This window comes from Mastomys coucha, unplaced genomic scaffold (assembly GCF_008632895.1).
Source record: "Mastomys coucha isolate ucsf_1 unplaced genomic scaffold, UCSF_Mcou_1 pScaffold8, whole genome shotgun sequence".
Taxonomy (NCBI): domain Eukaryota; kingdom Metazoa; phylum Chordata; class Mammalia; order Rodentia; family Muridae; genus Mastomys; species Mastomys coucha.
Genome location: NW_022196914.1, coordinates 56,965,804 through 56,986,417, shown reverse-complemented (window position 1 = coordinate 56,986,417; position 20,614 = coordinate 56,965,804). Strand labels below are relative to the sequence as shown.

At 42.8% G+C, this 20,614-nt stretch overlaps 2 protein-coding genes across 4 annotated transcripts in view; one reads left to right on the top strand and one right to left on the bottom strand.

Moving 5' to 3' along the window:
- Positions 1-5,645, top strand: part of Ankdd1b (ankyrin repeat and death domain containing 1B) — a 60,229-nt gene extending 54,584 nt beyond the window's left edge. The window contains exons 13-15 of the mRNA XM_031360055.1: positions 1,757-1,958; positions 3,232-3,363; positions 5,082-5,645. Coding sequence (XP_031215915.1) covers positions 1,757-1,958; positions 3,232-3,363; positions 5,082-5,143 — 396 coding nt within the window. The 3' untranslated portion in view covers positions 5,144-5,645. The remainder of the gene's footprint in view (positions 1-1,756; positions 1,959-3,231; positions 3,364-5,081) is intronic.
- A 196-nt stretch (positions 5,646-5,841) lies between these two features.
- The window catches only part of Poc5 (POC5 centriolar protein), a 31,941-nt gene continuing 17,168 nt past the window's right edge, over positions 5,842-20,614 (bottom strand). For 2 of the 3 annotated variants that reach the window (XM_031360139.1, XM_031360140.1), the window contains exons 11-13: positions 19,081-19,358; positions 12,778-12,954; positions 8,668-9,241 (exon numbers count right to left, since the gene is read on the bottom strand). In XM_031360139.1, the coding sequence (XP_031215999.1) occupies positions 9,098-9,241; positions 12,778-12,954; positions 19,081-19,358 (599 nt within the window). In that variant the 3' untranslated portion in view covers positions 8,668-9,097. Of the gene's footprint in view, positions 5,999-8,667; positions 9,242-12,777; positions 12,955-19,080; positions 19,359-20,614 lie in introns of those variants that run through there. The other variant, XR_004115691.1, reaches the window with a different exon arrangement.

Genomic DNA, 20,614 nt, shown 5'->3' with positions numbered 1-20,614 from the left:
TCAGAAATCTGCCTGCCTCTGCCTCCCAAGTGCTGGGATTAAAGGCATGTGCCACCACCGCCCGGCTTCTCAAAAGTTTTGAAAGATGGGGTCCCATACTCCTTTGCCTATTTCCTCCCCTAGTGTTAACTCCCATCTAGTTTTTAGAGTGTCTTCCATTAAGATTTGCTTTTATTTAAATGGAAGACTAAAATAGAAGTCATTATACACGTAAAAAGGAGATGAGATGGGAAGTCTCAACTAAACCTATGAGTCATGGCTTCCATTCCTGTCACAGAGCTGTGACCTTCTGCAGGGGACTTATCTGCAATCCTAATGGCATATGTGCAGTATGCAGTTCTAGGAAGGCACATGCTTTCCCCTCTGAGAAACTTCTCTCCAATGTTTGAGTGGTTGATTATGTAAGATACCACAAAGGAGGCAGGAAACAACCTAGAAAGGCCAGAAAACAAGAGACTAGCCTAGGCGCAGGGCTGAGGGGCTCAGCATGAGTGGCTTAAAAGGAAATGGCAGCCACTTTGTTCTGTCTACTACTGGGTCCCCCTTCTCCCTTCACCCTACCCTACCCTACCCTACCCAACCCTACCCTACCCTACTCGACCCAATCCTATCCTACCCTACCCAATCCTACCCTATACTACCTAATCCTACCCTACCCTACCCTACCCTACCCTACCCTACCCAATCCTATCCTACCCTACCCTACCCAATCTTACCCTACCCAACCCTACCCTAACCAATCCTACCCTACCCAACCCTACCCTAACCAATCCTACCCTACCCTACCCTAACCAATCCTACCCTACCCAATCCTACCACACCCTACCCTACCTAATCCTACCCTATCCTACCTAATCCTACCCTACCCTACCCTACCCTACCCTACCCTACCCTACCCTACCCAACCCTACCCTACCCTACCCAATCCTACCACACCCTACCCTACCCAACCCTACCCTACCCTAACCAATCCTACCCTACCCTACCCAATCCTACCACACCCTACCCTACCCAATCCTACCCTATACTACCTAATCCTACCCTATCCTACCCTACCCTACCCTACCCAATCCTATCCTACCCTACCCTACCCAATCCTACCCTACCCAACCCTACCCTAACCAATCCTACCCTACCCTACCTTACCCAATCCTACCCCTACCCTACCTTACCCAATCCTACCCTACCCTACTCTACCCTACCCTACCCTAACCAATCCTACCCTACCCTACCCTAACCAATCCTACCCTACCCTATCCTACCCAATCCTACCCTACCCTACCCTATCCTACCCTACCTTACCCTACCCTATCCTGAGTTAGGCTGCCAGTCTCAGCTCATACTCGGGAGAGAGCAGAAGGAATAGCTATGCAGTTTTGTTAAGGATGCATATAATCTGAACTCCACTGAGGCGTTGATGAGAAAATCAAATACACCAAAGAGAGAGGCTAGAGTGCAAGGCCATTAAGGCCATTGGCTGTGATATCTCACTTGCCAGCATGTCCCCTCTGCTCTTTTTTGGAAGTGGGCAACATCGGTCAGCAATACAGACACAACACTGCAGACTCACTCATGTTTGCTGTTTCAGACACAGGACTCACGCTTTTTGTTCCAGACATTTCCATTCAACTTGGATGACAAAAGCTGATCTAGGACAGATTGAAAGGAGTCAGCTGCAGCCTTACCAATTACGTCTGACATAAGGTTAACAAGTGAGCATGTTGGAGACAATAGTTACCGCTATTTTTCAACTTAGGAGCACCATGACAGCATCCAGGACTCGGCAGTAAGGTCTACACTGACATTCAAGCAGGACCATAGCCTGGAGACCAGGCACGTCCGCATGCTGCTCTGGAACCTGGCCTACCGGCAGCTGAGAAACAAGGACTGGCAGAGGCTGGCCCGCTTGTGGAGCTTCACAGAGGACCAGATCAGAGCCATTGAGGAACAGTGGTCAGGTGAGTGGGGGCCAGATGACATGGACAGGGAGAAGTCAGTCAAAGTGAGGAGTAGTGGTTCTTCCATCTTCAAAAGTAAGTGCCCAGTGCACACAGTAGGCAGAGGCCAGAGATCACTGTAACAAGGGCAGTTAGTGTGGCTCAGTCTGCAAAGGTGGTTTGGAATTTAGCCGAAAGCTACACTCCTGAGAATCTGCTTGCAAAGATTGACTACCTTGGCCTAAAAAGAAATGAAGGCTTCACAATTGAGTGGAAACCAAAGAAGCAAGGATACAACCCCTGCCATGCCTCTGGAACACCAGTCTGGCTTTCACTAAAATTTGCAGATGTTCTGGGATGAAAGGTCTTACCATGCCACAGAAAAGCTTACTACTGAAGGTTTCTGCCCAGAAAGAATCCCCCTATCAGGTTGGAGGGGAGGGTTCTGGAAGGACATCATCTGTAAGCCTGCACATGTACAATCTCACATCTACAATTGCATGGCATTAATGACATGCTTGATGCTCAGTGATTTACAAAGCAGCAGAGAACTTGCACACTGCAGACTGTCATTCAAACCTATTGACTCAAAATCTGAATTTTCACAAGATGCCCAGCCTGACCTGTTAGAGGACACTGTATCTTGTGGGGACTGTCTGTCACCTCTCAGCAGGCATCAAAGCCATTCAGTACTTTATAACCCCCGACCCCATCCCATGAGTGCTTAGGTGTTTCCTAGAACAGAAGAAGTAGGTCAGGTTGCCTCATGTTCAAATGGTGGTCATTACAGCAAAACCCCGGTGAGGAATCATCTCCCATCACTGGGCTTTTGATCTGACAGATCAGGGTAGAGGAACAGACACCAGTAGACACTTAGAAATGCCACTAGAACTGTTAAATTGATTGTTGTTTTATATCAAACAATTTTTATACTATTTATTTTTATTGTTATAATACTTTATAAATTTTAAGGAATATGACAAAAAAGATATTTTAGGTATTGAGGGGGGTCTCTGAGAAGAGTGGGGCTACAAAAGGGAAACAAGAATGTGATTTAATTCTATTTTCTTAAAATATGTTTTTAAATGTTAACAAATTCAGATAAATTGAAATCATGTAGCTTTTCTCATCATAATGCAATAAAAGTTGAAAAAAAAAGACTGAGGGTCAGATAGGAAAAAAAAAAAAAAAAAAAAAAAAAAAAAAAAGAAATGCCACTAGAGTTGAGGTCATGTTAGAAAGATGCCAGTGCATAATGCACTTTATCCTTTTATCCCTTTTATCCCTGACACAGGTAACGATAGCTCCCATGAACATGGCTACAGGGCTCTGCTCATCTGGCTGCACGGAGCTCTGATGACACAGCTGGACCCTGCCAAGCAACTGTATGAGGAGCTGGTACATGCAGGATTCCCAGGACTAGCTGGTGAGTTTGCCACACATCCACAGAAATCCCTTCTCCCTTTAATTGTGAGGTGGTGGAGGGGGTTATTCCTTAATAAATAGCAGCACCCTGGAGGTTGGTTGGCCAAAGGGAACATGGATCTGTGGAAGGCTTGTGGGCACCCAGCAGCTTCTGCCTTGGTTAAGTCAACGCTCACTCGTTTCAGCATCTGTCTTGGTTTAGGTTTCATTGCTATGAAGAGACACCATGACCACTGCAAGTCTTATAAGGGAAAACATTTAATTGGGGCTGGCTTACAGCTTCAGAGGTTTAGTCCATTATCATGGTGGGAAGCATGGCAGCATGCTGGCAGACATGATGCTGGAGGAGCTGAGAAATTCTTCATCTTGAGACAAAGGCAGACAGGAGGGGACTATCCCACACTGGGTGGAGCTTGAGCACTCCCTCAAGGCCTGCCCCCACAGTCATACACCTACTCCAACAAGGTCACACCTAATCGTGCCAGTCATCATGTGCCAAGCATTCAAACACATGAGTCTATGGAGGCAAACCTATTCAAACCACAACATCTGCACAGAGTGTGAGGGTATTTCTATGTGGCTGTGAACAAGTAGGGTGGGATGTAACCACCTTCTATAACTCAGGACTCTTCTTAACAACTGAGCAAGAACTATCCTCTTCCAAAAGTTGCTTGCTTCTATTGGCAAACGCCATCACCTAGAGGCTGTGAAGATGTCCTTTCTAGGTAGGAAGAAGGGTACAGAGGCTGGTGTTTTGCCACTCGAGGCTCTTACAGAAAATCTCCTCCCAAACTCCTCTGTGTTGTCAGGGAGCATTCATTCTTTGAAAACACCAGTGAGTAGCTTTAGGATTCTCACGCAATGATGGTCACTGAAAAAAGTGGAGAGGCACCAGCAATTGTTTTCACTGACACAATTCCGCTGAGAGCCAAGCACATGCCTGAGTCATTCTAGAAGCTGGACCAGCCTTGGTGCAGGCAAATAGGAATGACTGAATACTGCAGGACACTAGGTCCTGCAATTTTAAACACAGTCTTTCCACTGAAAATGTATTTAGGCAAACTGTGAGGGAAGACTAAGGCAGTGTGAGAAAGTGGTTAGGGCTGTGTTGTGAGGCCAGGCTTGCCTTGGATCCAACTCTGTGATCTTCAGCAGGTTCTACAAACTCATTGCGTCAGTGTGTCCCCTTAAACCATGTAAGAAAATAACACACACTTCTAAAGGCTGGTATGGATGAGACAACCGGTGCCTGGAATACAGTAAACCATATTTAAGAACATCAGCTGTTCATCTTGAATGTGTGCTGGCTAGCTTTTATGTCAATTTGATACACAGTCATCTGAAGGGAGGGAACATCAACTGAGAAAATGCTTCCGTAAGATCTGGCTCTAGGCATTTTCTTAACTAGTGGTATAGGAGGGTCCAGCCCATTGTTGGCCATGCCATCCCAAGACTGGTGGCCCTGAGTTCTAGAAGAAAGCTGGTGGAGCAAGCCATGGGAGCTAGCCAGTAAGCAACACTCTTTCATGGCCTCTGCATCAGCTCCTGCTTCCAGATGCCTGCCCAGTTTGAGTTCCCACCTTGGCCTTTCATCAATAGACTGGGATTCGGGCTGTGTAAATGAAATAAACTTTCTCCTCTCTGAGTGGCTTTTAGTTATGGTGTTTCATAGCAATAGCAACTCTTAACTAAGATAATACTATCCTGCTTTCTTTTCAGAAAAGATTCGTCACTTCAAAAGTAAAACTGACTCAAGCGCCAAGAAATGTGCAGTCTCCTGAGGCTTCCCTCTCCTCCTTCAGTGTTGGTTCCTGATGACCACGGCCATCCTGCAGCACACAGATTTCCCAATTCACAGACCATGCACCTCCAGAGATGGACATGAACATACCACCTTCCCATTGCTCAAGGCCACACAGAGGCTTTGCTTTTCTCTTGAGGCAAACTGTATATGACTTCCCCGTTTGTTATTTGGTGCACACATGGGACACCCTAGCTGAACGGGCTCTGTCCTTACTTAAACACCAAAGTGACAATGGGATCAACATGGTGGCTCATGGGAAGCAAGGGCTTGGAGATGCTGCTCTAATACTGGATTCTTGGATGTGAGCATGTCAATATCACTGAAGTGCTCATAATTAGCTCCCTTTCTGATAGATAGGATGTTTTCTCCAGAGACGGCGGTGTGGACGAGGGAAACACCCGTGAATGCCTGACCTCAAGCCATGATATGTAAGCCATGAACTCTCATCGCTGTAGAGAAAGTGCATTTGGAAAGTCAGACATGGGCTGGAGAGATGGCTCAGTGGTTAAGAGAACTGACTGCTCTTCCGAAGGCCCTGAGTTCAAATCCCAGCAACAACATGGTGGCTCACAATGAGACCTGACACTCTCTTTTGGTGTGTCTGAAGACAGCTACAGTGTACTTACATATAATAATAAATTAATCTTAAAAAAACCAAAACCTTCATATTCTAAATGTGGGTAATTTAAATTCTTTATTCTGGTAGTCTATTTTGTTCAGAACAGACAAGCATTACCTTTTGCAATCTGAGAAAGTTATGAAATCTACCAGTTGTACATTGCATCACTGTAAGCCTGCCTGGAGTCCAATTCCGACTCCTGGTCTGGAAAAGCTGGTAAGAAAATCAAGGGCAATATAGTTATTCTATCACGAATTTACAGTTTCCAGTTTTTCTTACATTGATTATAAATGGCCCACTTAATGCTAGGAATGTTTAAAACAGGCAATTCAGTCACAAGATCCAGAAATTGAAACAAGTCTCACCTCAGTCAGTTCTTCAGTCCTGCCAGTTTCCATTGACCATGGCACATTCTGACTCCAACATAACCTCCGTATGTAAAATAGATACAATTGCATACTCGAGAATGTTTTGTCATCAAACTTAATGTTCTTAAACTCAGGCCACTGTGAATTAGTTTGTGATTTGGACAACATGTGGCACTTTAGAGTTAAATGATGCCTGCAATAGTCCCAGTTACATCAACTTGCATTAGGAGGTCCTTAGGACTAAATCTAGGTCTGAGCCTAAACCAAGGTTTCTGTAGAAAATAGGCATGATGCCAAGGAGAAGCATCTGACCCTAAAGATGTTCTTCACAGAGCAGTTCGTACAGAGGGTGGGGGGAAGGAGGATGGATTGATGCATTTGCCACTGTGTGTTTTAAAGATTTAAATATGTGTGAGTGTTTTGTCTGCATGTATACATGTACACATACATGCCCGGTGCCTGCAGAGGCCAGAAGAGGGTGTTGAGTTTTTTGTAACTGAGTTACAGATGGTTTAAAACTGCCAAATAGGTGCTGGGACCTCAACTAGGGTCCTCTGCAGGAGCAGCAAGTGCCTTAGTAGTTCTGAGTTATCTTTGGGGCTCCACACAGTGGGGCTTTGATTCTGGATTACATGAATAGTTTCTTAGGGGAGTCTACCATTACTTTTTTTTTTTAAATTACATATTTATTATTTTTTTTTCATAATGTTCTTTATTGACAGGTACTGGACAAGTGTAAGGAGTGTTCACAGGCTCTGACATGAAGCACAGTTCACTGTTTCAACAGCCACTCTTCTTTGTACCGACAGATACTATAAGCTGCTGTGTGTACTTTAGCATGTACTGCACTCCACTATTACAGCATGTGCACCATGTTTCAGGGACACCACAGACAATATCTCAGAATAAGGAGTGGCCTATGGACTAAGTCACTAAGACACCACAACTCATACAGACACAGGCAGAAGGTGACAGCATCTCCAGGGTAGCAGAGAACACACTGGAAAACATTTTTGTTTGTTTCTTTGTGTTTGAGAGAAATGTAATGTACTCAGGGTTCACATGTCTGTATTTGCAACTGCCTATAGGCCACTAAAAATACCTAGTTTTTGAATAGTTTCTAATACAGTTAGCTTGTTTTCAGGCCACATTACAAGACTGCATGCATACTTTACACAAAGGTCAAACAGAACAATGGTAACACTAACAGCTACATATTTATTATTTAAATGTAAGGGTGCTGTATGCATGTATACCTACATGCCAGAAGAGGGCATCAGATCCCTTCACAGATGATAGTGAGTATGCTATCATGTGGTTGCTGGGAATTGAATTCAGGACCTCTGAAAGAGTAGCCGGAGTTCTTAACTGCTGAGCCATCTCACCAGTCCACCTACTGCTTCTTCTGGCTTTCCTGGGTGGACATGGCAGTTCTGGAGAGCATGCCTACAGGGAAGGCCTAAGAGGAGGTGCTGCTGCTTTCTGGTCACTTAAACCAAGTGAGCTTTTGCTACAGTAGTAGCTGGGCCACTGCCTGATAAACCTACAATTCAGAATAGCCCTAACTACTCATTATAACATGGAATCATGTTTCCCTACATTACACTTAGTCTCTCCCTGAAGTATGAGGCAGCAAGAAAAATGACTTTCAATAGTAAAACAAGAGAGCACAGAAGATCATGCTCAAACTGGTAGAGGTGTCAGATGATCAAACCCACTCATGTCTGGAAGTAGAGGCCCGGATGGACAGTGTTACTCAGGGAAGAGACATATATTCTCCTCATATCACAGATGAGGACCTTGAAATCCATTTATTTAAATGTTTGGCTTAAGAGAACACAGCCAGCCAGAAAACCAAGGGGAAGCATTTTCTCCTATGCCAGTTTTGTACAGATGGTTCCCCTTCCTTCCTTCCTTCCTTCCTTCCTTCTTCCCTCCCTCCCTCGCTCCCTTCCTTCCTTCCTTCCTTTTCTTTCCTTTCTTTCCTTTCTTTCCTTTCTTTCTTTCTTTCTTTCTTTCTTTCTTTCTTTCTTTCTTTCTTTCTTTCTTTCTTTTTCTTTCATCTTCTTCTTCCCTTTTGAGATAGAACTCACTATGTAGATCAGGCTGGCCTCACAGAGATCCACTTACCTCTACCTCCCCAGGGGTGGGATAAAAACCATGTAGCACCATGCCTGGCCTAGATAGTTTATTCACACTGGCTAGCCATTAAGCTTACACACAGGTCTGCTATCTTGAAGGGCCACTCCTTTGCAGCACACACGTGGATGAGCAAAAAGAACTAGGCAGGCTCAGTGGGGCAGGCCTTGTCAGAGTGAAGAAAGAGAAATGGAAGCAGGCTCATCTCAGCAGGAAATTCCTTTCTGTTTTGGTGCTAATTAGAAACTTTCTTCCCTTTTAGCCTTATGAATATTTACAGATGTTGTCTGTTTCCCTCCGTGTTTAATTCCAGAGCCCAAGAGATGAAGGTCCATACAGTGAAGGCAGGAAAGCTATGCTTAAAAATGCCACTGCTATTCTTGGCCTTTATTTAAAAGTTAAAATAGCTTCTATTAATTTTAGTAATGAAAGTAAAGTTCCCTTTCAAAGTTCTATGTAAATTACTGCCCAGTAACAATGGAAATGATTTCCTTTTAGAAATAATGTCCAGAAAAAAACTTTATATTCTTCCACAAAGCAATCATTGGCAGGCTGAGCATGCTCAGAACCAAGGTTTTTTGTTTGTTTTAATTAAAAAGTTCTACTTAATTGTTTAAATAAAAATAACATTAAAATAATCTATACATACAGTTACAAAGGATGGGGAAGTCTCTTGTAATTCTGAAGAGATGCACATGATGTGTCGATGATGTTCTGACAGTACAGAAAAGTCAAAAGCAAAACCTTGCTGCTCCCAGGAAAGTCCTAATCAGTGAAGAAAGCCCTGAGTGTGAACAAAGTCCCTCTAGTCAACCACTTTTATGGACTGAACGCTTGAGAGAGACTGGGTGTGGCCCGGCCTGGCTCCGAGAGGCCTAGAGGCTGAGAGGCCACCTTCAGGATGGATGGCCCGTGGGTACTTGACAGCAACTGCCTGAGGAATGGTTTGCTGGGAAAAGAAGAAAGAGAACGCTTTAATAATCTGAGTCTACACATGAAGTATCATTTCATCACCTATAACCCAAACCAAAAGATATTTGACATCCTGTAGAGACCGGCAATGCACTGGATGGAGTTGCCATTTCAAACAAACTCAGTGAAGCCCTTCTCCCAAAGGAACCCACTGGTTCAACAACCACGCTTTAAAAAATGGCCTTGGGAATCACTGCTCTAAGAGGTCTAAGAGGAAAAGGTCTACATAGGCCAAGCACAGAAAGGGGCTTGGTGATGTGATGGCTGGATGAGGGTCAGCTCCAAGCCATAAATCCTTTATTCTATACAGCCTAGGTCTTGCTTCAAATCAGGGTAAAATAAACCTCAGGTTTCCCTTGGGAGCAGACTGGACATTATACAGTCACACAAGAGAAGGCTCTGCAGGAGACATGGGGCTCTCTTAATTTTTCTTTCCTTCACTGGAGTCTTGCTATGTATGTATCCCAGTCTAAACTCAAACTTGTGATCCACTTGCCCAGATGTTGGGAATAAGGAACATGCTATCCTACCCGGTTGGACCACATTTCCCTAAGCTAGACAACTGGATACAAAGAACAGATCCAGACATGGAGGAGAGGATGATCTGCACACCAGTTCAAAGCTCAGGGGAATATTGAAACATGAATGCTAAAGAACTAAAGTCAGGGCAGGGCAGACTTGGTCTACATATGTGCTATGTACAAACATGCACTGTATATATAAGTACATGGTACCTATACATATATATGAGAAAGCTTAAGACTTTACTGTACCTGCTACAATGTCTTAGTAGCTGGTAGTGGGATTTGTATCAAGTTAAGTTCTTAGTCATGTAGAAATATTTATATTATAGGATATTACTTAGAAAAACTATCTGCAAAATATTTCAAGTACAATTTTATGCATTAAAGGCAGAAGTGATGGCTCAGAAGTTAAGAGGACCTGGATTTGGTTCCCAGCACTCACATAGTGGCTCACAATAATTACCTCTGTGGAAACCAGGAACACATGTGGTGGTGCACAGATATATATGAAGGCAAAATACTCACACACAAAACCTTACAAAAAAAGGTATTTAGTCAAATATATTTACCATGTATTTCAAAAATTGCATAATTTTGCTTAAAAAAGAAACAGAGTCCTCGTGTATAATTCTGTCTTAAAAAGTGAGAACTCCTCTAATGGAGAAATGGGAAAGTAACCTCTCTTCTTAAAGTATCTTACGCTAGTGTTTCCCTGACTATAAACATATGGACAGCTATCACAAATGAGAGACTCTTGCAGCTGTATGAAACTTTAGTTGCCAAGCATCAAATATGAAACCATTTATCAAAGCTGTTTTTCCTTCAGGATGGGTAAGAGGAACTGCAGAATTAGATTGGGCTCCCCATAGGTATTATGACCTGCAAGATATGGCAGAGCACGAAATTAGCTTGAGAAGCAAGTAAACACCCAGCAAATGGGCAAAGGCACTGCAAACAGACCCATGCTTCATTGGCAATAATGGTTTCTGCCAGTTTTAGGTATTGGTTCCTGGGAAACAAAGCAGCACAAAGGAGCTGGATGCTGGCACACGCCTCTAATCCCAGGACTCTGGAGGCAGAGGCAGTCGGATCTGAGTTCAAGGCCATCCTGGTCTACAGAGTGAGTTCTAGGACAGCCAGGGCTACAAAGAGAAACTGTTTCAAAACTGCCCCCAAATCCCAGCAAACAAAACCAAAATAAAACAGTATAGAGGACCAACTGTGCCTCTCACATAACAAAAATTAATCAGTAACAGAAGGAGTTTATGGATATCTGTTTCACAGCCACCATCTACCAGGCAAGTACTGTATACATGCTGAAGAGCAGCTGGGAGCCTAGGAGGGAACAATGAAAGAAAGAGTACCTCATTGGGGACCCTGTGCTCAGTCCAACAGTTGGTTGGTTGCATTGGACTGAGCATGGGGTCCCCAATGGAGGAGTTACAGAGAAGACTGAAGGAGAGGATGGGGTTTGCAGCCCACAGGAAGAACAATAATATCAACCAACTAGACCACCCCAGAGGTCCCAGGGACTAAACTACCAACCAAAGAATACACATGGAGTGACCCATGGCTCCAGCTGTACATGTAGCAGAAGGTGGCCTTGTTGGGCATTAGTGGGAGGGGAGGCCCTTGGTCCTATGAAAACTTTATGCCTCAGTGTAGGGGAATGCTAGGGCGGAGAGGTGGGAGTGGGTGGGGGAGCACCCTCATAGAAGCAGGGGGAGAGGGGATGGGATTGGGGGTTTCTGGAAGGGAAACCAGGAAAGGGGTTAACATTTGAAATGTAAATAAATAAAATATCCAATAGAAGAAAGAAGGAAAGAAAGAAAGAAAGAAAGAAAGGAAGGAAGGGAGGAAGGAAGGAAGAAAGAAAGAGCGCCTCTAAGATTCTAGTTCCTCAAATTGTGGGTTGCAATACATTATAAGTGGAGGCTTAACTATATCACCTGAACTGAATTAAGGTGATCAGGAAAGGATGAGTTATTTGGGCACTGAATTAATCTAAGTAGAGAAATTCTGTTCCATCATAACAACAAGCTAATATAAAGCAAGCTGAATTTGGGAGGGAGTAGGAGAGTCAGACATGTGGGATAGGTAGAAAGATTGGAGAAATGATGTAATTATATTTTAATTCAATTAAAAAATTTAAATAATAATGAGATTCTAGTTTATTTTTTTTCCTCTCCAAAATACAAGGGCTGGAAAGGCAGCTCAGCAGCAGCATTTACTGCTCTTCCAAAGGACTGCGGCTTGATTCCCAGCACCTATAAAGTGGCTCACAAATGTCTTTAACTCCAGTTCAGGGGATGTGCTACCCTCTTATGGGCCAGGAATACATGTGGTGCACAGATGTATTTGCAAGCAAAGACTCAAAGATTTAAGACAAATAAAAAAACAATCCTCCAGAAATCTCATGCTCCTCTTCTAGTAACTTTTCGTAAGCTCAGTACTCTCACCAAACGTCTCTGCTTCACAGAAGAGAAGATGGAGGCTGAACTACTAGACCTGAGGCATCTGTTTAGATGCAGCAGGCAGCAAAGTGGAGGGGACAACAGGGCAGGTTTGTACTTACCTCTACTTCAAGTCTATGCACCTTTCTTTATAGCACAGAGTTCTTGCACCTCACCGTCTTTTAAGTGAGACATGGTAAGTATGCCATTAAACGAGGTGAGAAATACAAGGGCAAGGACATACACTCCATTTTCTTATATTTAGATACTTAAGAACCTGCTGCACGAATAGCTGGTTTATGGGTAATCTTTTGAATTACAGGTAGTTCTTTTTGGCACGGAATATTTATAGTTTACTGTTTTAGCAGTCCACATACTGAATTACTTTTTCTAGTTTATGATTTTTATGCCATTTCTTAGCAGGAGACATTGTAAGTGTGGGTCATACAGAGTAAATGACAGAACAATGACCGACCATGAATGTCATGAATGACGAAGGACAAACTCATGAAATTTAGACTTCCAACAGGACTTACCACTGTGACTGGATGATGTTTCTCCACGACGACTGAACTCATGGGAGGAGAAACTCCCATTATAGCCAAACTGCTGTTGATTCTAGTTTTGGAACCAAAATCACACCGACCTGTGATCCGGGCTGTGATTGTCTTCCCAGCTTTCTGCTGGGCTGCAGTCACGACTCTTGGAGCGTACTACAACACAAAACAATACCCAGTTGGTGGGAGAGCCAGTGCACAATTTACATTACTTGGTTCTGTAACTTTCAAAGAAAGCACACAGTACTTAAAACCTAATGAGACAAAAAGACAAAACAAAAACCCAACATTTCCAAAATCCAAAATATTCCTTTAACCTGGCATGCCAGTATTTAAAAAGTTCTTGAGACTTAAAACCTTAGTATGAAAGGACAGACTGACCGCCAAGAAGTCCCCTTGTGTGTTCTCTTAGGTTTCCTACAAGCATCAAGTCTTACCTGAAGTAAAACCACATGGACACCAGGCATGAGGCCTGTGTACACAGCTGCACCATTTTATTGCATGCAATTCTTTACATTCCACATGTAGTTATTCCATCAAACATGTCACCTCCTTCCCATGTCCCCTTCTCCCACTCATCCCACCCATCCTCCATAACCAACCACTGTGTGTGTGATGACTTTTACCCTTAAGTATCATCATTACATAAATGTTTTTGTTCTGCTTTTAAAAAGCTTTATCAATGTTTCATGAATACAGAAACCTAAAATAATTTTTAAAGAGTGATTTCATACAACAGATTAGTTTCTTTTTTTCTGTTCTCTATTACATTTAGTAAACATTTTTAAAGTTATTTCTGTAGAAATACTGCAAAAATGGGATGATGCTATAAAAAAGCAGCTTCAACATTTGAAGGTTTTATTGGTTCCCACTAGACGGTACCAGAGACACGCACACCAAGATAGCTTTCTTTTTCCTCTGCCAGTTAACAACATAAATGCTCATCACAGTGTAAAGTGATGCTCTTGATTTACCCTGCAGTTCCTCATTCATGTTTCATAGTTACATTATAAATTGTCAGCCAGAAATGGAAAGGACAGTTGCTAGTAAAACAATATAATAGCTCAAAAAATATTGGCAGGGTGGTATGAGTCTGTGAGCCTAGCACACACATGGCAGGCTAAGGCAGGAGGACTACAAGTTTGAGGCAAGATACACACACACACATACACACACACACACACACACACACACACACACACACACACCCAGCTGGGCTGGGAGTATTATCAAATGGTTTTTGTCTACCATGAATAGACCTAAGGGTTTGATTCCCATCTCAACAAACAAAACATTTTAATAATTCCTGATGAATATTAACTTCTTTTTAAGGACTGCAGATACATTTTCCCTATTCATATTCTTCCTTCCTTCCTCCCTCTGTCCCTCCCTTTCTTCCTTGGGTTTTAATCTGTGTGTGAGTTTATACATGTACATGCAGAAACCAGAGAAGATGCTGGGTGCCTCTCTATTGCTTTCAGACATGATGCCTTGAGACAGGGTCTCTCACTGAACCAGAAGCTCACTGTTTTGTTTAGGCTGGCTGGCCTTTGAGCCATGTCTCCCCTATGTACCCCTATCCCTGTATGCTGGGGTTATAGTCATATGCAACCATGCCTGGCATTTTGAAAATAAGTGCTGAGATTTGAAGTTAGGTCCTCAAGTACTTTTATGGGCTGAGCTATCTTCTCAGGCCCATGTTTTAATCTTATCACACTCTTCTTGAAGGAGAAAATAATCTGCTGGACAGCTGGAGTAATTATGCTCTTCTAACATGTACTGATTTTGGTGTAACTAAAAACACAGTATGAACTATTAATCTAAATGCATTTTTTTCCTCAATGGCTCTTCCAAAAACATTGACTATATAATGGTCCTTTCCCAGTGGTCTTCCCCATCCAAGATTCTCTCTTTATCTGCATTCAGCTGGAGATGATCAAACCTGTCTATTCAATCAGAGAGAGGCTAATGAAGGAGTCTTGGCTCTGGGGATAGTAGAGCAACTCAAAGGAAAACAACATTTAAAAGGGTTGTGCAATTCCTTAAAAAATCTGGAAAGAATTCTGTTTAGTTCCATAAAAATCCAAGCAAGGCAAAAACGAAGCAATTAATTCTAGGAACAAAAAACACGCCGGAAGGAAATGTCATTATATATATATTCAAGGCTTAGCTATATTTACACAGGAATCTCAAGTACTGATTTAATTTAAAGTTGGAATAGCTATCTGTAAACATTAACACACAGGAAGGAGGATGGTGGGGACAGCAGAAGCTAAGGCTATGTCAAAAGGCCGAATCCTTCATCCATAGGTGGAAGGCAAACAGATGCTGCTTCAGATGAGCAGACATACCAATAATGACAGGAACTGCTCAGGAAAAGGTGCTGGGAGAAACAGCTAACAGCCTGGGGAGGGTTGAAGGGTTATTGCTGAAAATGTAGAGACTGCATTTTTAATAGAGAACTTTATGTATCTTATAAATTTTAAGATGTTTATAGAGCTGCAAATATAGCTCAGTAGTGTATATACTGGTCTTCAGAGGAACTGGGTTTGAATACTAGCAACCAACTCAGGTAGTACAAAAGCACCTGTAACTCCAGTGCCAAGGGGAATTGGCATTGGGGGAAAAGTCCCAATTACTGAATCCTTACCAAGTACAGAAAATTGAGGTACAACCTAGCCTCTAACTTTATGGCTGCCCAAACACACCTGCTCCATAGCAGCTCATCTCACTTGGAGACAGAGGGAGAGCAAGAAAACCCAGAAAGGTTTGGAATAAGAAACACCAGAGTAGCCAGGAAATACAGATGAGCAGCTACTGTGTTAGGACACCTCCAATGTGATGAAAATCGGCCCTCTGCTAAAGACGTATGTAAAGATTCCATCTGTAGTCACATAAATTTAGAGATGTCACCATCAAGGACCTGCATGTTTATAAGAGTTGTCGCCAATGGTTTGTTACTTGCTAACTGTATTGTGTATACAGGAGAAGAGGCTGGAGAGATGACCCCATTTAGAGCACTTCCCCATCTACCAGAGGACCTGGGGTTTGTTCTCAGCACCATATCAAGTGGCTTACAAGCACTACAGCTCCAGGAGATCAGACATCCTCTTTTGGGTACCCGCCCCCCCCAACACATATACCATATACATTTGCAAAGTAATAAAATAGCTTAAACAGGTTAAAGAGCTGTATCAAAAATGCATGAGGATGTTTTAGAAAGAATTTATATAAAAATTATTAGAAAAGATTGTTGCAGGGAGAAAACAAAAGTAGAAGAGAGTGTTGAACATTTTGCTAGTTTGGAAAATAAAAAAGCACTCTGAGGAAGGCTTACAGTAGAAATGTGATTTCTTTACACCCAGTCACCACATCCAGCCTGGGGTCTGTTGGAAACTGGCTCTTTTGAGCATGGGGTCACCTACTGTTCCTCCGAGTGTCAGAATAACCAGCTGCTAATTAGGTCCACAGGTCCCCTCTGTAAGCCTCAGTTTCCTTGTTTATAAACAGGAAAACAGTACCAACGACCTCACACCACTTATCATCTTCCCTTCTGAATGGCAGGAGGAGTTAGACGGAACACTTCAGTAAACAGTTTGGCAACTCACCCAGCAGCATGTCCCTCCAACTACTTGGAGGAGTACAGTGCCACCTACTGTCCTGCTCTGTGACTTGAAATAGAATTTGTGTGGTGGGGCTGGGTGCAGCTGAGACAGGATGGACTTAAGTTTCTTTCTAAAACAAGACATATCTGAGGTGAGCCAAGTACTAGAATTACAGGGAGGAGGACCCCTTACACTGGACTTCCAGAAAGGATCACCCTGAGTCTTCTCTAGGTTCTTCAGGTACTGAATGTGTGTCTGTGTTATAGCTATCGCATCTGTAACAGGACTTTTGGATTACTTTCCATTTTTCACTATAAACTAATGTTTTAGTCACTTTCTGTCTTGAATATTTTCTGTGGGTTGATCCAAGGAAAACACACACACACACACACACACACACACACACACACACACACACACTCTACTCTTTTTCCCCTTTTACTGAAAATAGATTTTTTTCCTCATGTAATATATCCTGATTACAGTTTCCTATCCCTCTACTCCTCCCAGCTCCTCCCTGACCTCCTCTCCCATCCAGATCCACTCCCTTTCTGTCTTTCATTAGAAAACAAACAGGCTTCTAAGGGATAATAATAAAATATAGTAAAATTTAAAAAAACCTAACACATTCAAATTAAACAAAACAAATAAACAGAAGGAAAGGAGCCCAAGAGAAGGCACAGAATCAGAGACCCACTTGTTCACATACTTAGGAACCAGCCTGGTCTACAGAGCTTGCTCCAGAGCTTGTTGCCAGGCTATATAGAGAAATCTTGTCTTGAACAACCAAACCAACCAACCACCAAAAGAAAACAAGACAAAATAAAAAAAATCCAAACCAAACGAAACAGAAACCCTAAAAGCCAAAACAAACAAACAAACGAACCCACTAAACTGGAAGGCAAAACATGCATGCTAAAGATCTGGTGCAGCCTGGTGCAGACCTGTGCAGACCTGTGCAAGCGGAGGTCATATGAGCTTTGACTGTGTTCATGTTGTCTTTTTTCTCTATGTCCTCCGAGTCCACTGACTGTGCGAGGAGACGAGAGCTTGACTGGGTTAGATCCTCAGTATCACATACACAAATATGAACAGACTGAACACAAAGCCTGATGCTCACGGATACCACAACAACTGGAGCTATGTGTGGGTGGAGTGTGTGCATGTGTGGGCACAATGAGAAAGGCTGTCTACACAATACTATGCTTTTCATAGCATAGTTCTGAAGCCTTCAGAATCATCTGTGGGAGACATTAGGGCATCGAGCAAGCTAACTCACATGCCGCTCGAATGCAGAGTCAGGTGTAAATGCAGACCCTAAGGTAGTCCTAGTTTAAGGAGATTCTAAAAATTCTAGCTCTGATATGTTATCTAGATATACAACATCAATGGCAAGTCAGAAATTTAAATAAACTCCTACTGTGTTTATTTAAATGAGATAATCTACATAGGATTGCACTTCAGAATGTGTAATCATGGAAAATAAACACAGCTGAACATATGTCAGGGTTGAATTTTAGTCTTATTTCTAAGTCAAAACTCCTCCACACATTGAGATTTCTCTTACTATGTGCACATGTGCTATGTACTTTAACTTCAGGCAAGAGCAAACATGGCAAGCAGCAGATCTCAACATATTTTTCTCTAAAATTAGTAGCTCTAAAAGGAAGAAATTCAAATGAGCTAGAAGACTAAATCTATCCAATTGTCTGGCCAACTCTGTTCTCGTCCCTCACGAAGAGCTCTCCGGAGCGCAGTGCCTAGCCATGACCTGAGAGGTTTAAGACGTACAACAAAGCTGAATGCTGCTGTACACACCTGTAACCTCAACACTAGGGAGGCTGATGCAGAAAATGGTTGTAAAGCTGCCAGCCTGGGGTGAATGAGTCTGTGTGTCTCTGTCTCTGACCCTCCCATGATAAAGTGAGAGAGAAAGAGCGATAGAACACTAAAATCCTCCTGCCATCTTTTCTGTCACATCACTGGCTAGAATCATGGAGAAGGGGGAGACAGTTGTCTCAGGAGCTTTACAACCTCACATGCCTTCGTGTGAGAGCAACACTGGGCAGGGAAGAGGCTGCAGAGCTGAGTCTGACAGGTTTGTGGATGGCTGCCGGTACTCTGTCCCCTCTCAGGCACAGCCATGATGGCTCTGTCAACAGCTTCACTAACTACCTCAAATATACAGTTCCACATGTACTCTCCAGCCCTGATCAACGCTCCTCCTAAGCTCTTCCCTTGTGGACAAAGACTTTTCCTCCCCGAGTTCAACTGTGGGTTAAAATTAACACCTAACAGAGGTGCAATTGCTAGTCAGTGATAAGTCTGTTATTAACTTTTTCTCACCCGAAACCTAATTTTCCTGAGTGGTTTTAAAATTATAAAATGAAAGCTTATTTCAAACTCTCACTTCTGTAATGGTATTCTTAGATTAGTTTTCACTACACATTAATGTTTTGGTCACTTTGCCTTGAGTACTTTTCTGAGGGTTGGCTAGTTTCACACTGACTTTTCCCCTCTGTATTCTACTCACAGCGTTGGGGAGATGAGGGCTTGACTTGTACCACAAACACATCCTCACTACCACATATACAGAATGAGCAAACAAGGAACACAAAGCCCAAGCCCCATCAACACAACACACATGTTTCAGAAGCCTTGCACAAACTGTACTGACCGATTCTTCCGGGGCAGCAGTAGCTGCGGATCCTGCACTAAGAATAGAGATGGGAACGTGAACAGAAGAGGTGGTTGTAGCTCCGGCAGAGGTCAGGGAAGCAGCCGAAGGAATGGCAGTGGCACTGGCTACTCCTGCTGCTAATGTTCCAGAGGGCAGCAGCTGTAACGGAACTGTGGATGGCATTGTGGACAAAGAAGTATCCAAGTGAGCAGAAGGGTCTCTTCCTGGACCACCAGAGCCACTCTCTTCCTTTTTATTACTTGTGAAGTCTGTCCCTACAAATCACAAATCCATTCAGTTAACAGCAACGCAAACTAAGACTACTACCCTTCAAACAAGGAAAAGACTAAAATGACTTAAATGGAGTTCTAATGAAAATGCAGATCCTGGTCATCTTGGAGGTTCACTGTTCACACAATAGCATCAGTATCATTAACTGGTTGGTTAATGGTCAGCATCAACCACTATTGATTTCAGAGGAGGTGAAAGCTTCAACAGGGGAAAGCTAACAAATGATCTGTCTTTGGTAAAAGGTAAGAATCAAGTGTGTGAAGGGCTGGAACACAGCTAGTGTATTGCCATGGAAACACAACTACTGCAGGAATATTTGTGGCCACCCAGGGTGGGATAAGAGGGCCTACCTTATCCTGACAAATGGCCTTCAATTAGAGCTTTGCATCCATTTTTCCATGTCAACATCCTCCCTATTTCCATTCATTACTTCCATTTTGACAAAACCAGGTTGTTTTCATTCTTGACATTAGCAAGTTGTAAGTCAAAGAAATGAGTTCCTCCATGAAGCACAAATTATAAACAAAACCATCTGCCTGCTTAACTAACTACGGGATGCTCTCTCACAGAGGGACCTCCTCCCTGATCTAGGGAGTGGATGCAGTCAACTTTCAAAAGGTAGGACAAGGAGCTTCACCCAGTTTTTGATCCCCGCCTCAGAATTAGAATTCAGCTAGTTTCCTTTGGACCATCTGAGTTTGAAATGCTGTGAAATGTTCTAGATACTGAGGCAGACATTATGTTTAAAGACTTTCTATGTCTTCTTCCCATCAGATGCCTGGCTGTCAGCTATCTGCATATTATACACAACAACTGTTACCTTGTTAATGTTTAACAACACAGTTCCAAGATCCTTCCAACTCTGGTGACAGCAAGTACTCCACATAAAACACCACTTATAATTTGAAAACCATATACCCTGCCCCCCAACACATACACACAGGTTTAACATGTTTTTGGCAAAAAGCAACCCTGCATACCCATGACTTAAAAACTTGAAAAGGTCAGGTGTAAATAGGCAGGTGAGCAACTCCTGCTGATGTGCGCTCATTTATAAAGTTTCTGTTCACAGGTAGCTGTTAAGTTTATTGATTCTTCTCTCTTTAACTGGAAGACATCTTTTTCATTTTTCTACTATGTCTAAAACTAATTGAAATGTCAAGTCTCAAGAGCTACCATCAGCTCTAAAGCACAAGAACAATGAATAGGGTAACCCTTATTTTTTATTTTATTTTTCTTT